A 24,030-nucleotide genomic window follows, 5' to 3' on the forward strand; every position below is an offset into this window, starting at 1 on the left:
CTGATACGAGACACAATGTGAAGTACTAGTATGAGTATATGAACTCTGTATGTTGATGAGATGTTGCTTTTGTACATGTAACATTATTATTATTCAACATGTAATAAACATGGCTATTACCAACAAGTACGTGTGTTTACGCCTACTGTGTTATAATATAATTTACAGTCGGTATTACGATTCTGTTGACAGGATGGTATTTGGTTATACCTATACTGACTCTGTTCTGTCTTCGTAATGGAGTCATTCAGCAATAGTACTAAATACTAAAAATAATTTAATTCAGGATGTCCTCCATTGAGATGAAATCTGCATCTGATAATGTAGATCACGAGGATACCAATTCTCGGGACGGAACAGAACCGACCGTGGAATTGGAACAAAGTCTGAGGAGTGCCCTCCTGCAACATTTCCAGAATCCCTTTGCTATCTGTGGAAGTCATAAGACTGGCAGATCTGTTAGGGGTCCTGTAAAATTGGTGATGCTCGCAGCCAAGATACTCTTCGTCGTTATTACGGTTATGTAAAATTTGTACGAAAAGTATACAGAATGTAAACAAATAACATTGTTTCATGTTAATGAAAACTGACTGGATGAGGCAAAATATTGTGCAGTAACAATGGCAACTGATTTGTATTATTTGTAGCAACTATGTGACATAGTTATGATGAATATACAGTAATCGGTAGTTTTTGATAAACATAGTGACACTTGATTTAATTACTTCATTATGCATTAATTTTAGGTATTTGAGAAATTGCAATTACTTTTCTCATAAAAAAATGTTTTGAAAATTCATTATATGAATTAAGTTAGATTAGACCCTATAGTGATTTTTAAGAGAATGTAAGTATATGTTTAATGATTGGACTGGTTACACACGGACGTAATAAGTGTGGAATCGTTTCAAAATTATCTCTACAACACTTATAATTGACCAACCATACAAACAAACAACTAATTTACATTAGGAAGTATGAGTGTTTGGACGTTTTCTTTCATATCACGAAACAGTCGTGTAATATGATCTTGTGATAAATATTGAGTTTCAATAGCATGTATTAAAATTGATTCCATATAAGGAATTTCAGTAAAAATCAAAATTTTTACAAAATAACCAGATTATATTGCATGTATTTATGCTAATACCATAATCATATGATGCATTTTGTAGTTGGTTAAGTTTGGAAATGAACGAGCAAGTTTCGCTAAATACCTTGATCGAAACAGTCTGGCACTGAAGCGATTGCTACTGATGGATTGGACAACTTTGTATGAGACTATGCCGTATCCTCCGGCCACTGGACAGTACGCTCTCTATAGTATAGATGAGGTCACCAGCCATATCAATTACGCCATTCGAAAGGTTGGAAACACTTCATGTCAACTCATTATTTTCTTTATTTCGAATGTGCATGTGTCCATTCCATCCTTTGATATATCTATAATGTCCGTTATGTGTATGAGAACATCGGCCATGTGACTTCGCAATCTTTACAATTTGTTATGATTAGTGACAACAGATACCTGGTTATTTCAGTCCACAAATCAGGAGGATATAAAAATCTTTTGTTTCTAGTCTTCTGACAATTTCATGGTTTACATTGCAAAATTGATGTCTTGGCGTCACAAAGACTGTAGTTTGGTAGCCAAGTTCGCTTGTAACAGTATTTAGACTTACACCAAGTCAATTTTTGTCTAATTGAAATTGACACACGTCGGAAACTCTAGAATATCTTAAATATTATGACAGTGGATGAGAACAGATGATGGAGCCCATTATCAAATTCTTCCTGTGTCGTATGTGACAAAATATTGTCGAAAGTAATTAACAGATAAGTCCATTGCCTTCCCGATTTATACTTAAGATATGTAAGATATAAACTTTACTACTGTTTTATTTCAAAACTAAATTATTGTAACTGCAGTTGAAATCATTGTTTGACTCTACTATATCTAAATCTAAACCTCTACCATAAGGTGCTCTATACTTGTGTGTGTTCTTTAAACGATTCTCGAGATTGCTGGTGGTAGTCACTGCTGGTGTTCTTTAAACGATTCTCGAGATTGCTGGTGGTAGTCACTGCTGGTGTACTTTATACAATCCTCGAGATTGTTGGTTGTAATCACTGCTGGTGTACTTTAAATGATTCTCGAGATTGCTGGTGGTAGTCACTGCTGGTGTACTTTAAACGATTCTCGAGATTGCTGGTGGTAGTCACTGCTGGTGTACTTTAAACGATTCTCGAGATTGCTGGTGGTAGTCACTGCTGGTGTACTTTATACAATTCTCGAGATTGCTGGTGGTAGTCACTGCTGGTGTACTTTATACAATTCTCGAGATTGCTGGAGGTAGTCACTGCTGGTGTACTTTAAACGATTCTCGAGATTGCTGGAGGTAGTCACTGCTGGTGTACTTTATACAATTCTCGAGATTGCTGGAGGTAGTCACTGCTGGTGTACTTTATACAGTTCTCGAGATTGCTGGAGGTAGTCACTGCTGGTGTACTTTATACAGTTCTCGAGATTGCTGGAGGTAGTCACTGCTGGTGTACTTTATACAATTCTCGAGATTGCTGGAGGTAGTCACTGCTGGTGTACTTTATACAATTCTCGAGATTGTTGGTGGTAGTCACTGCTGGTGTACTTTATACAATCCTCGAGATTGTTGGTGGTCACTGCTGGTGTACTTTATACAATTCTCTGCTGGTGTACTTTATACAGTTCTCGAGATTGTTGGTGGTAATCACTGCTGGTGTACTTTATACAATTCTCGAGATTGTTGGTGGTAGTCACTGCTGGTGTACTTTATACAATTCTCGAGATTGTTGGTGGTAGTCACTGCTGGTGTACTTTATACAATTCTCGAGATTGTTGGTGGTAGTCACTGCTGGTGTACTTTATACAATTCTCGAGATTGTGGAGGTAATCACTGTGGTGTACTTAATCACTGCTGGTGTACTTTATACAATTCTCGAGATTGTTGGTGGTAGTCACTGCTGGTGTACTTTATACAATCCTCGAGATTGTTGGTGGTCACTGCTGGTGTACTTTATACAGTTCTCGAGATTGTTGGTTGTAATCACTGCTGGTGTACTTTATACAGTTCTCGAGATTGCTGGAGGTAGTCACTGCTGGTGTACTTTATACAGTTCTCGAGATTGCTGGTTGTAATCACTGCTGGTGTACTTTATACAATTCTCGAAATTGTTGGTTGTAATCACTGCTGGTGTACTTTATACAATTCTCGAGATTGTTGGTGGTCACTGCTGGTGTACTTTATACAGTTCTCGAGATTGCTGGTTGTAATCACTGCTGGTGTACTTTATACAATTCTCGAGATTGCTGGTTGTAATCACTGCTGGTGTACTTTATACAGTTCTCGAGATTGCTGGTTGTAATCACTGCTGGTGTACTTTATACAGTTCTCGAGATTGCTGGAGGTAATCACTGCTGGTGTACTTTATACAGTTCTCGAGATTGTTGGTTGTAATCACTGCTGGTGTACTTTATACAATTCTCGAGATTGCTGGAGGTATTCACTGCTGGTGTACTTTATACAATCCTCGAGATTGCTGGAGGTAGTCACTGCTGGTGTACTTTATACAATTCTCGAGATTGTTGGTTGTAATCACTGCTGGTGTACTTTATACAGTTCTCGAGATTGCTGGAGGTAGTCACTGCTGGTGTACTTTATACAATTCTCGAGATTGTTGGTGGTATTCACTGCTGGTGTTCTTTATACAGTTCTCGAGATTGCTGGAGGTAGTCACTGCTGGTGTACTTTATACAATTCTCGAGATTGTTGGTTGTAATCACTGCTGGTGTACTTTATACAGTTCTCGAGATTGTTGGTTGTAATCACTGCTGGTGTACTTTATACAATTCTCGAGATTGTTGGTTGTAATCACTGCTGGTGTACTTTATACAATTCTCGAGATTGTTGGTTGTAATCACTGCTGGTGTACTTTATACAATTCTCGAGATTGTTGGTTGTAATCACTGCTGGTGTACTTTATACAATTCTCGAGATTGTTGGTTGTAATCACTGCTGGTGTACTTTATACTTTATACAATCCTCGAGATTGCTGGTTGTAATCACTGCTGGTGTACTTTATACAATTCTCGAGATTGTTGTAATCACTTAAACATTATGCTGGTGTACTTTTTCAAATGAAGAACATTTGTATTATCAAATGTAGTGTGACTTACATGACGGATTTACTTCAATACGTTTGTTAGCAATGACAGCCCTGTTAACCTATGTGTGGATTATTACGACCTTGGAATTTACAACATGGCCACCAATGACATACAGTTCGACCAAACTCGGCGTAAAGGTCAGATTATGGGACTAATGCACCTTTCCGTCTAGGTTTTAACTTTTCTTTCAATCACTTTGGATTCTCCTTAGTCGCCTCCTAGGCTTCAAATTTTAGACTCTTAGAATCACTGACGAGTCAAAGAAGGACGAAACAGCTCAATATACAGTTCGTTATTTGTCTCTACTGCATCTACACTAATTTAAGTTTCAAAAGGTACTATTCACTTGTGTATCTTTTGTTCTATGTATGAGCTGTCAATAAATGTCATTGTGAGGAATGTGAAGTCAACATATTAACATTAATGAATGTATGTTGGAATCATTCATTCGTTAACTGTCAATAGTCAGAGGTAAAATAGTTTAGGAATTTCATTCGAATCCAAATATTCAACAAACTTAATTATCGTTAGATTTAAACAACTATTTCCAACTTTCCACTTAATTTACTGAGAATTTTCGATGGTCACTTTACTGGTCACTCAAACGGTCGATGTTAGGCGACGTGGTTACAACAGGATATTATAGAATAACAGAAATAATTGGTTGTGGATAGTAATAGAAATAGTTCCTCGTGATTCTTTGCGTTTAATTACTGATATTTATACCAGTGTGTCAGGACGTTGGAATCCATGCCAACAATGAGTACCACTTAAACCTGTCCACTCTGGATTCGATGGGAGGCGACAATTTAAACCTGTCTATTCCAGATTTAATGAAAGGCGACAAAGGGTCTCTTGTCAGGTACGTATACAACAGTTTGATCATAATTGATATACATAAAACAATATGTATTATATAAAGAAATTTGAAAAGTACAAAATCTTATTTAAAACAGAAGTTATCATTTTTAATTGACTTTGAGTTTGGCGATACATTTTGTTGTCCTATAACAGCCTGTAAGTGTTAGCTCTATATGACTCATATAATTTGCTTGCCCTGAGTAACATCATTCGAGGGCAATCTAGTTAAAGACCAGATAAATACTTACCCTGTGAATTAATCGTTTTAATTGCATATTTTATTTAATTAATATTTTCAAAATAAACTACGAACATTGAGAAATAAATAAGAATAAATATTTTTGATCATCACAAAACAGAATACATCAAATACAAGGTGTTCTAGTTTTAAAACTTAACGTTTGTAACACTTTTATATCGAAAAAAAACATCTCTGATTTGACAGTTTGTTTTCTCTTACTTCTTTTCGGATGAGTGTCACCCACACAAATACTTTATTAAATTCTTAATTTATATTGATTAGTTCTATTCATTTGTGTGTTTTGTTCAATCATTTTGGCTGAATATACTTTGGTTAGGGTGAATAAAAGATTTGAGTAAAACATACAAATGAACAGGGCATATGACGATAATATAACTTAAGATGACGTTCCATATAGTTTAAATGTGAATTCGTTGTAACAATTGCAGTAGTGCGCAGGTTAAAATGTTACTTTTGAAATTGACTATTACATAAGGCCAAACCCATGTTAAATTTCACAGCATCGGAAACCTTCCAACAATTAAAATAATATATATCATTGAGAAGTTATTATTAAACATGTTGAAGAGCAAATAATGTCCATTAGGGTCAAACAAAAAATATTTTCAACTTTTCCCATCATTTGAAGTAGATGAATTTGTAAACACGTATATATGTTTGATAATTAGATCCTAGATTTTCCCCACAGGCTGATACGAGTACAAATAGTGTTCACCGTGCATTCGATACATGTAAATATGGAGAGCTCTGATACCAGTCCAAGATGTTTCCATATTCAAGGAACGGTAGGCATCTGTATAACATACGTGTATAATAATGATGTCCTTGATGAATGTTTTAAAAATACCAACCATTACCGTTTCTTAAGCAGAATAATTATCATTACATTATTTGAATATATGATTGTACGACGCAAGGTAAGATTTTCTTTAATTCAAACAATAACTCATACTATTAATAGAATTCAGGCTTCAACGACTGCTGCATATTTCTATAGATGTGATGATTTGTATCGAATTTGAATGATAAAAACCCTTGAGACTGATTTCAATAATATGTATGTAGCACATACTAATGCTATTACAGATAGAGTTTGATAACTCAGATATCAATGGCCAGATCCCGATTCACCTTCTGTCAGATGCATCAGAAATGGTTTGTACTGTCAATGGGGCAACATCAAGCTCAGGTAAATTTTTGTAAATTTAATTACTTAAGCATTAGATATATATGCGTTACGTTCAAACCTATCACGAAATATAGTCAACTTCGATTGAGTGTTCTATTGGGTAAAAGTTCTTAGAGTTCTTGAAAACTAAAACCCCTCTCAAGTTTGTATTGCTTGTGTGGAATTTGGGTTATATAATAGAGAATGTTCCATTGTGTATGATAATTCTGACGTGTTACATAAGTCAAGATCGACACAACCCGGAAAAGACGTAAACAGAGGAAGGACTTTGAAAATGTACATGTGTGATACGAAAATATGTTCCGGAAGGTTGCGCTTTCCGTCTTCTTCTTCAGCGACACTGCCCCATATATTTATGCCAGTTATACGCAATGTCATGTACTCATAAGAAGAATCGAGTAATGATATTGCGATAGCGACTATCACACAATGATATCATCTTCATCAATCTCAAAATACTGTTTTATATGTTCCTCTGTTAAGTGCTCATCTTTGATGGAAACCACGATAAGGTCTAGGATTCCAAATCAGAGTAATTATGTAGCTATGGACACGGTTAATACAACAACGTTAATAAAAGTTATGTAAAGACAAGACAGTGTCAGTATATCTAAAATTGAAAACGAAGATTGTGGCAAGCTCTTTGTTCCCATTTATGAGAAGCTTTTCAAGTAAGTTAAAAGCGGGACACAGTTCCATGGGTGTGCTAGCACAATGAAGCATATTGAAAGATTTTATCACCAATTTCGACGAAAATATTGTCAAACAGTAATTTAATTATCTTCGTGATTATATATTCAGTGTAACTATCAGTGTGTACCGTGGTTTGCATTCCTTTGAACACACTATCTGACTATTGGAGAATAATGACGTTCCTTCATTAGTAATATGGTATTATATCATGCATTTTGGGGTATGATAGTCTTTCAAACTTTTGTAAAAATAATTCTTATGTTAACTACGATGTATACATCAAAATCTGGGTTTACAATCAATCTTCCGATCATGTTTAGCCATACAGGTTTTAAAGCCGAACATTGTTTTCAAAATCTTATTTTTTAATCAGATGACATTGAGTTGTAAGAAGAAATGCTTCAACTTATAATTAAGAACGGTGTTCTTTAATGGTTCGTCTTATGTTTATGTAGTATAGCTGGTATCAATTAATATTTTAATGTTCTGTTGTATTGTAGGTGAACCAAGTGTGTTTGTCCTCTGCAGCATCAGCATCCTTTTCACTGCTCTTAGTTTCGTGTTAAGTTTACGTTCAGTGGTAACCGCTATACATCTTTGTTGTGTAAGTGTTCCCGAGAGGTATTGGTATACAGATGTACACAATAGTATCTACCAGTGAAATTTGGCATTTTTTATGAAATGAAAAAAATGTTATCGACTTAAAAACACATATGTTTTGAAGCAACTGGTCATATACTACATTATATACTAAAAGAACGTTCTTGTTCTTGTATAGTAAAGACAAGAATAAAAAAGTCAACATAATCATAATCTAAATTCAAATTCAAGGGCAAAATTAGAACAAATGAGGATTCATACAGACTCCTGAAAAAACACAAGAAGAATAAAACCAGTACATACAAGAGTGATGGTCGGAATCGCTTTTTGTACTTTATTTTTTGCGTCATGTACTGTGAATGAACTAATATAAGTGTACCAATGATTTCTCGAAAACTCTGAATTCATAGAGTTCATTTGGGTCGGGTATTCATTTCTGTAGATTTCGTGGGTACTTTTGAACCACGAAATCTTATGTCCACGAACTGTCTGATTAGTCTAAGTAGATCGAAATAAAGTGTCTACATATATCATTAGTAAAAACAGTAATACCTATCTAACATTATCATAGATGTGTGATTACAATTGTGCTGAATTTATTGTAGGATACAAACTAAATAACAAGATTTTGTTATTTCTATAGAAAACCAGAAAACACATCCGCACCAAGTTTGGTACTCCCTTAACTTTGTCAGAGCAGTTGGAGATCGTAAACGCAAAAGAGTTCGTCACCCTGATTGGCGACGTCATCAGTTTTTGTGGATTTCTCTTCTACATTGTACTCAACTCACGTGTAAGCGCATTTGTCACAGCTCATCAGTTCGTTTTCTATAAACAGTGTTTTGCATATAGTTGCACGAAATAAAAACACCGGAAAAAATATCATTCGTGTTCATTCACATCTCCACCTGTCACGCAAACTGTTCTTTTTTCATCAGAATTTGTCCTATAGTGAAGCGTAAAAACCCTTTTGATAATTTGACATCATATCAATATGTTAATCTAAGGTCTGTTTCCGTATAACTCAAAATTCGTCTCTTTCGTATCACAATATATATAGGAAATATTAGGTGAGTAAGTATGGCTACATCTCCTTTTGTCAAAAGGGTTTCTCAATGGTATTGAAATGTGTTTAGTTTATCGTTAATGTAAGAAAATCCAGGCTTTTCGAACACTTAACCTTCCTGTATGTGAAGCAATAACGACCTCACAACAATCAAGGTTTAACAAAACACCCTATGAGATTTGATGAGTCAGGATCAGCTAAAGTACAAATTTCCTTAATTATATATGCAAATATTCATTAACTAGCAAACATAGCATGTCCAATGTGTTCTGCGTTTTTCTGCGAAATGTTTGTTAACACGAAAGGAAAATCAGCAAGGAAGGAATATTATTAAAAATGTTTACATGCCAACGATAGAGAAAATCTAAGTCAAGGAATATATGGTAAACAATAATGTCTGGTCGAATTTAAGTACGATACCAAGGCCAATTTATCCCCAACATTTTTGGAAATGACGCTTTTAGGATCTCCTCATACACACAATATGAAGGTTTTGATTGATTTATTTTACTGGGGACAGAAAAAGGAGACAATTACACTTTATACTAAACTACTACAACTTCCTTGTCTTATTTCCCTAAAAACAGATTTATGCGTTTAGTGTATTTATATATTTATTTGCATCAAGACAAACTTGATATATTATAACTACCTGTATGTTTGCTCCACATTTTCAAAATCTGTTTTCGGAGTACATTGTATATCTGGTTTGCTGGACCTTACGGTCAAATCTTTTATCCCAAACATATATTAAAAACTGTTGCAATGGCTTGAGCACAACAGTTAATAAATGCATAAACAATAAGAGTTCACCTCTGTTACATATACAGTTAAACTTTGTTATTTCAAAGTCGACTGGACCGTTGAAAAACTTGAGTTATCTGAGTATTTCATTTAAAAAATATCTAAAGTTTGATGAGAGGTTTGACCGGGACAGTTCGAGATAACGAGGTTCGACTTTATATTGTGACACGTTTTCCTCGGGTAAGTCGTTTAAAGAATAAAAGGACCGTTAAGAATTTTCTGAATGACGATGACAATATTTCAATACCTCTTGTGTCGTACTCATTAGTATGCGGACTATATTTATTTATCATTGTATTGTTCAAGTTATTCCTATTTCTTTATCATGTATCCATATTGTAACACATGGACGTGTTCACAATTTGTTAAAACAGTTAATGAGCTTCGTATGTTGTTCATTTCAATTAATCTCAACAATTTGACATAACCTCAACATCACTGACGAGTCCAAGAAGGACGAAACATATCTATGATGCAGTTTAATTCTCTGATTCTGAATTTATATTCAAATATGTGATATTCACTTGTGTTTCCGTGTTTCAGGTCTTGCGTTCGTCGTCCGCTTTGTATGACATCAGCGGTCTCCTCCTGGGCACAGGCCTGATCCTCAGCTGTTTCGGTGTCCTCCATTTCCTCTCCTTTAGCCCTGGATTCCATGTATATATACCTACTTGGTGACAAGATTTTGCAGTATAAAGTGTTAATTATATATGTTTAAGATATAAATAAATCGGAAGGAAAATCGTGTAAAGCAACACGTAATATCATTCTGAGTTAACGTTATTTTCAATGGTGCCATTTGGCCAAAATGAAGAAATCTGAATTGTGCGAATGAGTTTTTTTATTCCACAGATACTGTTCGATGTGATGGGGAAATCTATCCTGCCGGTGTTACGGTTCCTTTTGTGTGCTGCGGTCTTGTTCGTAGCCTTTGCTCTGTGTGGCTGGATAGTGATGGGACCATATCATATTAAGGTACAACATATAGCAATGTATTCCAACCTTATGTATACTGTTAACCTCAGTTTTACATCGGTTACTCATTCTTGAGATGTCTTTCGTTTCTGCCATCGTCCTCAGTGTCTATGTTTCGATTTTAACACCGTTATTTAAATATATCAGACATGTGCGCTTTTCTATTTGTTGTCTAAGATTTTGTTTTCATAAATTGTTCTTATTCGTGAACCATTCCAAATGTCCATCATTAGATTGATAGGTTATTGTACCTGGATGAATTTGTATATGTTTATTCCTAAATTCTTTTTATCTTTGTAGCGTTTAGAATAGTCACGGCCTTTTTAGGGGTCTTCTTGTAGCAGCTAGTTGCCTACTCATTGCACAAAATACAGGAGCTTTGTTGTATCGTATCTATCCTATCTAGGGTTAAAGTGCTTTGTCCAAGGACACGACCATGATAGCACAAATCAGTATGTTTCTCAGCTCCTCGGGGAAAAGAAGCTGCCACGAGTAGGGAGCTTCGAATATGAAGTCATTATTATATAGTTCTATAGTAAATACATGTGACTTTATGGCTGTTTTGCAGTTCTCGTCGATCTACAGCACGTTTCGATGTCTGTTTGGCCTGATCGCAGGAGACGAGGTCTATGTTACATTGGCCGCTATAGGCGAGGATTTCTCATTTTCCTGGTGGTTCTGTGCCGTCTTTATCACCTTTTATAGTATTATGTTTACCATTGTGGCTCTCAACATCCTCATAGCAATCTTTACAGCCAGCTACGACAGCATCAAGGTAGGTTAGCCAAATCTCAGCATTAAGGTAGGTTAATTAAATCTCCGTATCAAGGTCGGTTCACCAAATCTCAGCATCAAGGTAAGCTAGCATAATCTCAGTATCAAGGTACGTTAGCCAAATCTCAGCATAAAGGTAGGTTAGCCAAATCTCAGTATCAAGGTAGCTTAGTCAAATCTCGTTATCAAGGTAGCTTAGTCAAATCTCAGTATCAAGGTAGGTTGATTAAATCTCAGCATCAAGGTAGGTTATCCAAATCTCAGCATCAAGGTAGGTTAGCCAAATATCAGCATCAAGGTAGGTTATCCAAATATCAGCATCAAGGTAGGTTATCCAAATATCAGTATCAAGGTAGGTATCCAAATCTCAGCATAAAGGTAGGTTAGCCAAATATAAGCATCAAGGTAGGTTATCCAAATATCAGTATCAAGATAGGTTAGCCAAATCTCAGCATCAAGGTAGGTTATCCAAATATCAGTATCAAGGTAGCTTTCCAAATCTCAGCATAAAGGTAGGTTAGCCAAATATCAGCATCAAGGTAGGTTATCCAAATCTCAGCATCAAGGTAGGTTAGCCAAATATCAGTATCAAGATAGGTTAGCCAAATCTCAGCATAAAGGTAGGTTATCCAAATATCAGCATCAAGGTAGGTTATCCAAATATCAGCATCAAGGTAGGTATTCAAATCTCAGCATCAAGGTAGGTTATCCAAATCTCAGCATCAAGGTAGGTTAGCCAAATCTCAGTATCAAGGTAGGTTAGCCAAATATCAGCATCAAGGTAGGTTAGCCAAATATCAGCATCAAGGTAGGTTAGCCAAATATCAGTATCAAGGTAGGTTAGCCAAATCTCAGCATCAAGGTAAGCTAGCATAATCTCAGTATCAAGGTAGGTTAGCCAAATATCAGCATCAAGGTAGGTTAGCCAAATCTCAGCATCAAGGTAGGTTAGCCAAATATCAGTATCAAGATAGGTTAGCCAAATCTCAATATCAAGGTAGGTTAGCCAAATCTCAGCATCAAGGTAGGTTAGCTAAATCTCAGCATCAAGGTAGGTTAGCTAAATCTCAGCATCAAGGTAGGTTAGCCGAATCTCAGCATCAAGGTAGGTTAGCCAAATCTCATCATCAAGGTAGGTTGACAAAATCTCAAGGTTCTAGTTCAGTTTATTTGATCATAACAGATTGTCAGAGATGGATGGTCGATCTTATTAAGGCCCCGCACGAAAGTGCAGGTGCCTTATAGCAATCACGGTGCCCGCCATCTTTCCATTCGTCCGTCCGTCAGTCTTACAGCATTTTCGTTTCCGTGCGATAACTTGAGTTTCCTTGGGCCAATCAAGCTCAAACTTCAAAGAATGCTTTCTTGCGAAAAAGGCTTGCGTTGGATTGCTTTTCGGGTCCCGGGGTCAATGGTTCAGATTACTGTTACTCTATGAGAAAATTGGTTTCCGTGATATAGCTTAGGTTCCCTTGGGCCAATCAAACTCAAACTTCATACCATGCTTTCTTACGGCAAGTGCTTGCTAGGGATTTCTTTTCAGACCCAGAAGTCGAAGGTTGAGGTTATTATTGCAATAACGGAAAATCCAATCTGTGGATTAGCTCGAGTTTCCTTAGCCAATATCACTCAAACTTGATGCAACACTTCTTAACATAAATTGCTTGTTTGATATGGATTAACATTCAGGTCCAAAGGTCACTATAACAATAAGTTAAAATCAGTATCTGTGCGATAAATTAAGTTTGCTTTGCCCAATCTTAATCAAACTTCATACAATGCTTTCTAGCCAAAAGTGCTTGTTTGGGATATTGCTAATTGATAGTTCTATGATGTAGGTTTCTCTTGTTATATATTGAAATCAGATTATTGAATGTATTTGTTGGTAGGTGTTTTTATAACAGTCTTTTTTTTTTTTACTTTTTTTGGCAGAGTTTATTTAAGGTCTAGCCAGTAATCCGCCAGTCATGGTGTATGTGTGTGTCTAAAGGGGGGAGGGGGATTCCAGACAAAGAGCGGGGGCCTTGATGACCTTTCAGTGTTTTAGTTTTAGGCAGAAATCAATTATAGAAAACAAGATTAAGTTTCAGTGTATTGGATATAAATAATATTGTCATTTAACATATTATAACTTGTCAAATTATTAGTTAAACAAATAGAAGTAACTTCACACATAGCAATGACTACCAAATGTTCATTATAAAGTCTTGTATTTTCAGAGCCACACCATTAGAAACCGTGTGAAGAGTACCTTAATCAGATTTATGAATGAGTGATACCTACTGATAAGGACAACAAGTGATAACCCACACGCGCATGTCTAACACCTCAGGGCTGCCCGCCCGGATGGATCTCTCAAATCGCAAGAGGAGTGTAGAGACCGGACAGTGTTGTCTCCCTTACAATGTGATACATCTTGATATTGTTTAATGTTATTGATTTCAAATGGGAGAGCAAAACTGTAAGAGTGAGAGGTGTTTCCTTGCTTTCCTGTAACCTGTATACTAATATTTGAAATGATGATGCCATGTCCAATGGTGTCAAAATAATATTTTAATTACTTACCACGTTTAGTACTGTATGTAGGTTTATGTTGATTATAATTTAATGAGATGCCTTTGTTCTGAAAGGACATTTACTTTAGTAAAAGCGTCATACTCCTTTTTGGCGGATGATACTAAGTTTTCGATAATATACATGGGAACGCTGATGTGGATGTCTTGTAGGATGACATACATGTAACACTTACAAACTAGAGTGATAAATGGTAAACATTTTTTTCTTTAAAGTGTAAATCCATGCATATAGGCCAACCCTGTGGAGAGAGAATATATTACACAGAAAATAATGAATGTAAAGGGAGAATGATTTAGGGATAAAAACAGACAGATATCTCACACTTTAAGATAAAACAATTATACATGTAAAGGAAGCTAACTCTAATTTTGCAGTCATAAGGCGATCTTTTCACCTTCTAACAAACACATTTATTTTCTGCGATGCAAAACATTTGTAAGAGATGCAAATACTATATGACATCCGAATGAGGCAGTACAAAGGAAAGTTACAAAATTGATACCCGGATTTCTGGGATAAACATATCCGGATTGACTTAGGAAACTTCAGTTTTTGAGTTCTGAGGTACAGAAGATAATTGTATAACGGATTTTATTAAAATCTGGAAGATCAGTTACAAAGTCACGAAGAAAGAGGACATTAAAATAATGTATTTCCACAACATTCTATATATTCTAGACATTCTAGATATTCGCTAGAATTTTTCCCTTGCTAATTGTAAGAATGTGGAAAAATCTTCAGGAAATTGTGGTATCGGCACCGAACGTAAACACTTCTAAAAATAGACTGGATAAGCATTGGAAGAACCAAGAACTCCTATGTAATTTCTAGAACTAGATCTGAGATATGATGCAAATAACGTCACATTTACTTATTTTTTCATTATTTCAATGTTCTGATTTTGAGTCCGGCCTAGTGGATCTCAAGGTCGATCACCAAGAAAGACAATACGTATTTGATAACCATTATTTAAATACCATTAACCATTACCTTTTGATGGAGATTTGGTTGCAAATATTAACATTTGATCAATATTCTATGTAATAATTGATAAATTATTATCAAACCGTATAAGATAAGCTATCACGCAAGATCACGTAACTTTTATAAATATTTGTCCTTTTCCGATTGGGACAGTACTCATTTTGTAGTATGAGATACGCCGGGTGTAGGCGGTACTGCGGGTAAATCGCTTGTCGGTGGATGTGGATGGGGGTGGGGCGCTTTTTTAACGTTGAGGAGGGGAGGTCTCCTTTGAGGATGGTGCGGAGTGTATTGGAAAGTTTTGATATTATTGCTGACCTTGCCTTGTAATATAAATAAAGCATGTACACCATGGAACATAAGACTCACCTATCTATCAATACTTGTAACTATTTCAAGCTGAAGTCCCGAAATTTTTCACTTAAGTCCGAAAACATTTTGTCACTTCACGCCGAATCAATATTTTCAGATTTAGGTGAATCGACTTGTACTTTCATATCCACTTTTACTTCTAGTAACCATGGCAACAATATCAAACATCAATGTCTCGTTACAGAATGTGATTTTTAGAGTATTGCCCATGTATGCTGCCTGAAAGTTAAGCACTATTGACCCAGATTATTAGTATTAGGATAGGATATTAGCATAAATTTGAACTAAACATGTTTATAACAAACTCAAAGGGACATAACTCTACAGTAAAACAGGTTTATTGCAAACCAAAGGGACATAACTCTACAATAAAACAGGTTAAAAATTAAGCACTATTGACCCAGATTATTAGTATTAGGATATTAATATAAATTTGAACTATTAATTTTTCATTTAGGTTTGCACTCAAACGGAAATTTCTCGATACTCCAGGATCACTTTCACTCTGCACACCTGGGATAAGTCATGGCAAAATTGAAGGCACAAGCGAAGTAATTTGATTGGTTCCAGGAGAAAGAAGACCAATCACAGGCTGATACGCTCCTTTTGAAGATAAAAAATGAAGCGACATCCAACTTCAAAGCCATTACAATATATCGTTATTTGACCTAGCGATTCGTTTGATGTACATTAAAGGCTCAAACTGGTCTTTTTGTGTTGTGCACAAGGTGTCGCCGAAAGTGGTTGTAACCCCTGGAGTATCGGTCAGAGAGCGGAAGTGATTGTAACCCCAGGAGTATCGGGCTGCGAGCGAAAGTGATTGTAACCTCTGGAGCATCGTGGATGCCTCTGGTTAGTCCAGGAGGAAAGCCCTGGTGGGGAAACAAGTGCCGCTGTCGGTTTTTTTTTTTTTATCAGAAACGAGTTCTAGTGGGTTTTTTTTTTTTTTGAAAACTACAGTAAACAGATATTTTACGATAAATTTAACTTGCTACGATAATTACTTAATTTATTTACATGTGTTTACTGCAGTCATAACAATAACCCAACCAATTACAGTTCCGCATCAAAATTAGAATATTGTAAATCAGTAACGAGTTAATGTTTACACAAAGAATTCAGAAACAATACTTCGAAGTGTTTTAAAGGATGTTGAAACACGCATCTGTAAGATATGTGAAAACGGAGAGTTTGGAAGAAGAAGGAGTAATGTTTTAACCTGCATATATAGAGAAAATTTCTCTTTCGCTCGATCGGTTGAGCGTCAGGTTAGTAAGCCAGAGATCTGGAGTTCGAATCCTAAGGAGTAAGGGAAAAAATTACTTCTGTTACATTGGCGCCTATGTAGGTACTCGAGTGTAATACTTAGCGTTATTTTCACAAATACATTTTCGCTGTAACCCCTGGCCAACTCGAGGACAAGTATGTAACCCTGGTAAAATACTAACGACAATATCGCTCGGCTAGAGAGAACTTTCTTTAGCTCGATCAGTTGAGCGTCAGACTAGTCCTGAGTTCGAATCCTAGCGGAGGCATTAAAATGAATTATGACCTCTGTTACATGCATGCTTTAGCTATGTGCATATTTCACCAAGTCTGATGCTGGTTGTCAATGATGCATGCACTTTGTACATGTGTTGTATAGAGAAAATAAAAAGATAAAAGAAATGTTTTCAAACAAATGTACTTAGTATGATCAGTTGAAATCATGGGTATCAATTGAAAGCTCTACTAAAAACACGAAATATAATAAAAGGACAACAACTCTGTAATTAAAGAGTTACGGCCCCTGACTTTGGTGCAACTCTGTCACTAAAGGGGATCCTTGCTGTTCGGCTCGAGCTCCTGGCACGAAAAGGACGGACGGACGGAAAGACTTTGAAAATTAATCGAGCTACCGTTCATTACGTTGCTGAAAAATGCATGCGCACTGAAGTTTAATGATTAATTATGGGTAAAAATCAATTTCAGTTGATTTCGTCTCCTAGGCCTTGTAAGTAAACGACTCTGAGATTTTTGATGGAATTAACCACGGCATTGCAACCAACATGCTTAGGAATAAGGACGCACGTACGGACAGACAAATCTATATGCTCCCCTAAATTTTTCCGCTCAGTAGCAAATTGAGAGAAAATTCTTTATAAAACAAGCAAACTGCCAACAACGACAACTGCACTGAAATCATACGATGACTTAAGATCCGGATATAATATTTCGTGGAAATCGTTTTCAGTATTACAATTATCCTCCGGAAGGTTAGACAAACGTTTTAATGGATGAGCCAAACAGTTGTTGTGATACAGCTGTAAATTGACGTAGACGTTTCTGAAAACGAATATTGGGCATCAAACAGCTGTTAATCAATGAAATGTTGTCGTCATAAACAACATTACAGAAGTGTTAAAGGTAAGAATGATTCTTATATTTCATTTTGTATATTGCGAACGCATTCGTCTTTTTACAAATGCTTTAGAATATTATTGAATGGTTCACAATATGAGACACACCCACTTCCTTGGGTTGACGCTGATCGTAAGCTGACAGCTGGCCGATAAAGATCAATGTACGTTCAATTAGATGGAGTACCAAAGTTACGTGCAAATTTTTTTTACCATTTATTTTGAAGTTATCACGAAGGAAACTGCTTTCCAATTTTGTCGTGATTATTCAACATGAAGTACAATATGTACATCTTGTGATTTGGCAGATCGAGATCTTGATAAACATTACTTACCTCACACATATGCATTGTAGATACATGTATATAGGTGTATATGTATATATAAATGCAATTGCAAGTGATAAAAGAATAGGAACAACGAAAATAGCCAAATGGTTGGATCTTACCCTTTTTCTGATATACATTTATGTACTTCAGCTGTACTTTAATTAAGAGTATATGACAGTTGTAGGTTGTATTAAGTACACAAAGATGTGTGCAAGTGTTGGGAAGATAAATGATTTTTTGTGTATCACCTGTTCATTTTGCATTAATTACTTTGTTATTGTTGAGTTAAAAAAAACCTGTATACATGTGATTGTACTGCCACGATACTGTTACTTTGTTAATAATGATGACGTAATGTTTTAATGTTTGTTGTATTAAGGACTGTGCACGGATCAGCAAGTAGACGATGAGCCAGGCTCCCCTATCCATGGTGTACCGTAGTGACAAACAGCTGCCTGTACTATTCCGCACTTTACATGGATTTTACCGTCTGGGAACTTTCTGTGATGTGGTCCTTGTGACCTCTCACTGCAGAATCCGTGTCCATAGTGTTATAATTGCAGCATTTAGCCCATTTCTATATCAGATGCTCGGTGGGGAAAGCTGGTCAGTTGAGCATCGACAGCTAGAGTTGACATTGCCAAATGTTGACTACATTTCCCTGTTGAGTCTGATCGAATACTGCTATACTGGAGTGATCACAGTGGATTCTTCGTCCGCTGACAAGATCTTAGGAGTGGCCATAGCTTTACAAGTGAAGGAAGTGGAGAAGTTGTGTGTTACATTTCTAAATGCACAGAGGAGTTTCTCATCCGAGGTATCAAATTCAAATCATCTGTATGAAGTTTAAATATTTATCTGGTATTAAGCCTATGCTGTATAACCAAACCCACCTATATACTATATTTTCGGAAACATTCACCCATGAGGATTACTTTTGCGTCCCATAAATATGCTATGCAGTGTTATATTCACCCTGAAATACTTTAAATGTTTGTGCTTAAACATCAAATTTTAGCTTACTTGATATACTTTTGCCTAAATCACTAAAGGGCAAATTGGTGAATGATAAACAATGGCAAAAGTTTCCCAATATACAGGATATTTCTGCTCAGTGATATTATTAATTAATGCTATTTCATTGTCACAGGATTAACCCCCCCCCCCCACAGACATTCAGACAGAGAATGAGGCACCCTGGGCTACTCTTGCCAGTTAAATGCAGTCAATACTTATACTTCACTCCTGACTTAATGTGAATGAAGTATAGTTTGAGTAACATCTTCACTGTTACTCAACTTCTTTGTACTGTTCTCATACTGGTCCTAACATTTTCTTACTTGATGACATGTGATACATCTGTATCTTTGAAATTAAGAGTTTTATATAGAGTTTATTTTCTTTTCACAGTTGATATTGGATTCAAGGCCTCCAGGCATCCCTTCAGCATCACCTGGAAGGGGAGCTAATTCACGTGAGCCATCCTTGGTGGAAATATCAAGTTCAGAGCGATTCAGTCCCAATGTATCAACATCAGGTCAGCCTTCATCAGAGACAGGATCTACAGGCCACCCAGATACAGTACACTTGGACTCTGATGTTATTGCAGTAAAGACAGAGACGCCAGACCCTTCCCAAGATTATGGTGTGTATGGAAGAACTCCTAATCAATGCATCTCATATTAGTACTGGATACATTTAAACTGGTTTAATACAAAACCAAGGGACATAAGTCTACATTAAAACAGGTTTATAACAAACCAAATGGACATAACTCAACAGTAAAACAGGTTTATAACAAACTCTAGGGACATAACTCTACAGTAAAACAGGTTATAACAAACCCTAGGGACATAACTCTACATTAAAACAGGTTTATAACAAAACCAAGGGACATAACTCTACATTTAAACAGGTTTATAACAAAACCAAGGGATATAACTCTACAGTTATACAGGTTTATAACAAACCCAAGGGACATAACTCTACAGTAAAACAGGTTTATAAAAAAATCAAAGAGGATATAACACTACAATAACAACAGGTTTATCACATGCATAAGGGGACATAACTCTACATGCTGTTAAGACATGTTTGTGACAAATTCCATGGGATCTAGAAAAGAGGTTTTTCCCTTGGAATAAAGAAAATGTTTTTGAAATCATTCCTGATTAAGCACATTTACTAACAAGAATACACCATGACTGTAATGAGACTGTATGTACTGATGGGCAAATTTGAAAAGTCAGCATAAGATTTCACACTATGTACTTGTATTGACAGTGTTTTAAGCAAGAGCTGCATGTTCCATATGTCATTGTATCAGTTTCTGATAATAAAGGGAACAATATTTAAGTCTAAATCTAGTATAGCTGTTCTTATTGGATTTTGATTTGGTGTATCACTGTTGACCAGATCCCATGACAATGTCTGATGAATTTGTGTTTAAATGTATATTGTAGTTAATTTCTTTCAGTTGCAATCATTTTTGTCAATAAGATTTAAATGGTGTGATTTTGACTTTCCAGATGCCAATTTGTCCCACCAGTCACGAGGCCGTGTTGTATACTTGGAGGGGTCAGAGAGCCCCGTGGCAGACAGTCACAGACCTGGAATGTCAACAGTATCTCACAGCATCATTGATATGTCTAAGATGTCCCCAACTCTTCTCACTATGCACCCTATGTTAGTACCAACAGGACCACCCACCCTTCAACTGATGTCTCCCAAAGGGGAAGCAACTCTAGCTCGTCAGTTATCACAGTATCGAGAAGGCAGTCAGGACAGTGTGGATAATGTTTCACCAGAAAGTGATGGGGTCAGTGTTCATATTCAGTCTCCAACTGGACAGTTGGAGAGTGACCAGTCTCAGGAGCTGCCCAGAGATGACCATAAACAACCAATGACTGTTCCCTGCAGTGTGTGTCATGTACTGTTTAACAGTGCTGATGCCCTGACTCGACACATGGCTGTTCACCAGAGGACTGTGTTGTCCTCTAGTACACAACAGAGCCCAGCTCTCAACACCACAGTAGAGCCAGTAAAACAACCTTCACCAACTTTTTTTCAACGTGGTCATCAGCCTATATCTGGACTGTTGTCTTCAGCAGTGGTACAGGGTGGGGGCGGATTATTCAAGTGCGGAACATGTGGTAAAGGTTTTAAAGATGCTCAGTCTTTGAAATTCCACAGATACAATCATGTTCTCAGACACTCTTGTAATATGTGTGGCAAACGTTTCTCAAGGAGCTGGAATCTTCATCGACATCGGAAAACACATTTCCGAATGCCCTCCTGGCCTATGCGCACAGATTTAAGAGTAGGCGAAATGACAGGTTCGACAAGTGCAGATAGCCTGAATCAGTCTGTGGACATGGAACAATCAGTAGATCTGACAGAGGGGGAGGATGACAGTGCAGAAAGGGGAGATGAAGAGGAGGAAGAGGAGGAGGAGGAAGGGAGAGGAGACCATGTAACAGATCTATTGAGTGGGGATATGGCTTAAATGTGTACTGCATAAAGATAATAGTGTTAATATATAAATAATTTACGTCATTTTATCTAGTTTTAAACTGAAATGAACATTGTACTGATATATAATGTCTACACTTGTTAAAGAACATTGATGTTAGAAACGTATTTATTGTTCCATCACTCTTATTGGAATCTTATTTCATCTTTTTTCAATTTCATTTTCCAAACCTGATTACAATATCATAACTATGTTGTGTTAATGATGATATACATTATATGTCATTCAATGGGGCATCTTCGTAGGCACTGACAGTTTGATGTAACCAAATGTACATGGTTTAATTTGAAATAACAAACAAATGAAACTCTGCAAAATAAAGTGGGAAAAAAATCTCTATATACATAAATAATTATCTCACTTGATGTGAAAAACTTCAGATAAGGTTTTGAATATGTTATTGTCTGGACTTTGGTAGTTCCCCTTGTCACATTGTTTAACCATCCTTCCTTGTTGTTATAATACTGTTATATCTGGTGAAGTTGTATATAAATCTGTTAGTTGTTTTAAAGTTTAGCTAATATTGTCTAGTCATTGTCTATTCATCTGTTCCCTTGAAGATTAGAGGGATGTGTTATTTTAAGAATAAAGCTCCATAAACAAGTTAAGAGAATTTTAGGTTGTTTTTTAAACAATCTTTAAATCTTATCAACATTGATACACCTTCTAAACTTTTCCTGAAATAGGCACAAGGAGCAAAAACCTAACAAGAACCTAAGGGTATAGTTTTCATACCAAACAATGACACAGCTATCATTAGTACTGACACTACAGCAGATATAGACCTACTGAACATCTAGACATCTATATACCTACTAAACATTTCCTGTGACAGGCTCAGGGACAAAAACCAAATTTAAACCTAAGGGAATAACTGTAATTAGTACTAACCTTTCAGTAGATATAGGTTACAGTCGGATAAATAAGAGTGCACATTTAATTCATTCTTCTCCGTACCTGTTAATTATTTTAAGAAATGGTTGAGGACAAACACTTGAGTCCTAATTTTTTTCATTCGCTGGGTTTATCACTCTATGAACAGTCTGTAACATTTGAGGTGAGATATCTATGTAGTAATTTGTGGATAACTCACTGAACATCACAGGCCTTCCATAAAAATCAGGGTGAAATGTCTTGTTGAAGACACAACAATGACAACACAAAATGGTCTTTTCTCAATAAACAAAGTGCCCTTGTTCTTCACTCTGTATACAACATATATATAAACTACATGAACACGTTTGTTTGATTTATAACTGATTTATTGTATAATGACATCATTAATACTAACAAAAAAATGTGAGACAAGTTTGTCATTTGACAGAGACAGATAACGATAAATACATCACTGTGTTTACTGTGTTTTCAGAAGTATTTCTATGTCAGCGACATTAATATCCTTCTATACTCACCTCACTACACAGCTGATAATAACCCTGTTAATATTATTCAGATAACCGATTTGCATTTTTAAAAGACATCTGACAAAATGAGACAGTGATGCCCTGTTACTGGGTAGCTGAGCCCACAAGGATATACATACTGTATGTCAACTTATTACCATTATGTTGAGCTTTAATACCTAAACATGGTACCTTATTTGTATTGGGGGAGAAACCCTATTCAAACAACCTTGAATCTACAACTGAATTTTTTGTTTCCCTATTGAGACGTTCAACAGCCAAGCAATATCATGCTGCATCATGAGGCCTAGACAGGTGATTCACACAAAACCAAATTAACATATCCAAACATACTGGAAGCCACCATAATGAGAAATCTGTTTTGTAAAAATAGAATCTGCTATGTATCATCAGTGATGGACCTTTTTTCTCATTCAGGTATCATTATATAACAACATAAATGGGTTTTATTTTGCGGCTAACCACACAGAAAGCAACTTTTGGTGTATCTATGAAAATAGTGGGAAAACAAATTGTTGTGAATAACCACCTTGACAACGTACCATTTTCTTTGTATTAGTGACTTGTTCACTGACTTCTGTTAGTTAAAACAATATACAGTCAACATACACAGCGATAATCTTATCTTAGTACGTCAATATGTGTTGCAATAACCTTGTTTTAGCCGTTTTCACACTTAACATAACACATTGAAAAATGATTGCCTTTATTGCACTTTCTGTACATTAATAAATGTTGCAAATATTGTGGACATACTAATTCTAGACTGAGCTGTAACAAAATAAAAGAATTATTTGCGTAAAATAATATGTTACAATGTTTGATTTTGTCATATTGGGTACATATACATTAAATGTATGATCTATATAAAACATACATGCACAAATCTATACGACTATTAAAATATTAATTAGTTTTCAAATACAACCTTCAGTTGAGTAAACAATTTATAATCTACAATTGTTTTATGAATACATTTAAAATG

At 36.0% G+C, this 24,030-nt stretch overlaps 2 protein-coding genes across 2 annotated transcripts; both read left to right on the forward strand.

Moving 5' to 3' along the window:
• The first annotated feature begins 1,283 nt into the window (after positions 1-1,283).
• On the forward strand, positions 1,284-13,704 carry LOC132562583 (mucolipin-2-like). Its single transcript, XM_060227330.1, has 11 exons — positions 1,284-1,414; positions 4,244-4,341; positions 4,934-5,066; positions 6,016-6,112; positions 6,414-6,516; positions 7,710-7,813; positions 8,453-8,602; positions 10,223-10,336; positions 10,532-10,654; positions 11,223-11,429; positions 13,648-13,704. The coding sequence occupies exons 1-11, from the start codon at positions 1,284-1,286 to the stop codon at positions 13,702-13,704; spliced, it is 1,317 nt and encodes a 438-aa protein (XP_060083313.1).
• Positions 13,705-17,680: 3,976 nt separating this feature from the next.
• LOC132562588 (zinc finger and BTB domain-containing protein 44-like) lies at positions 17,681-22,219 on the forward strand. The gene is made up of 4 exons (XM_060227340.1): positions 17,681-17,767; positions 18,469-18,906; positions 19,500-19,734; positions 20,618-22,219. The coding sequence occupies exons 2-4, from the start codon at positions 18,496-18,498 to the stop codon at positions 21,592-21,594; spliced, it is 1,623 nt and encodes a 540-aa protein (XP_060083323.1). The 5' UTR covers positions 17,681-17,767; positions 18,469-18,495; the 3' UTR covers positions 21,595-22,219.
• Positions 22,220-24,030: the final 1,811 nt, after the last annotated feature.

This window comes from Ylistrum balloti, unplaced genomic scaffold (assembly GCF_031769215.1).
Source record: "Ylistrum balloti isolate Yb309-2 unplaced genomic scaffold, AGI_CSIRO_Ybal_v1 Utg371456, whole genome shotgun sequence".
NCBI classification, from domain to species: Eukaryota; Metazoa; Mollusca; class Bivalvia; order Pectinida; family Pectinidae; genus Ylistrum; species Ylistrum balloti.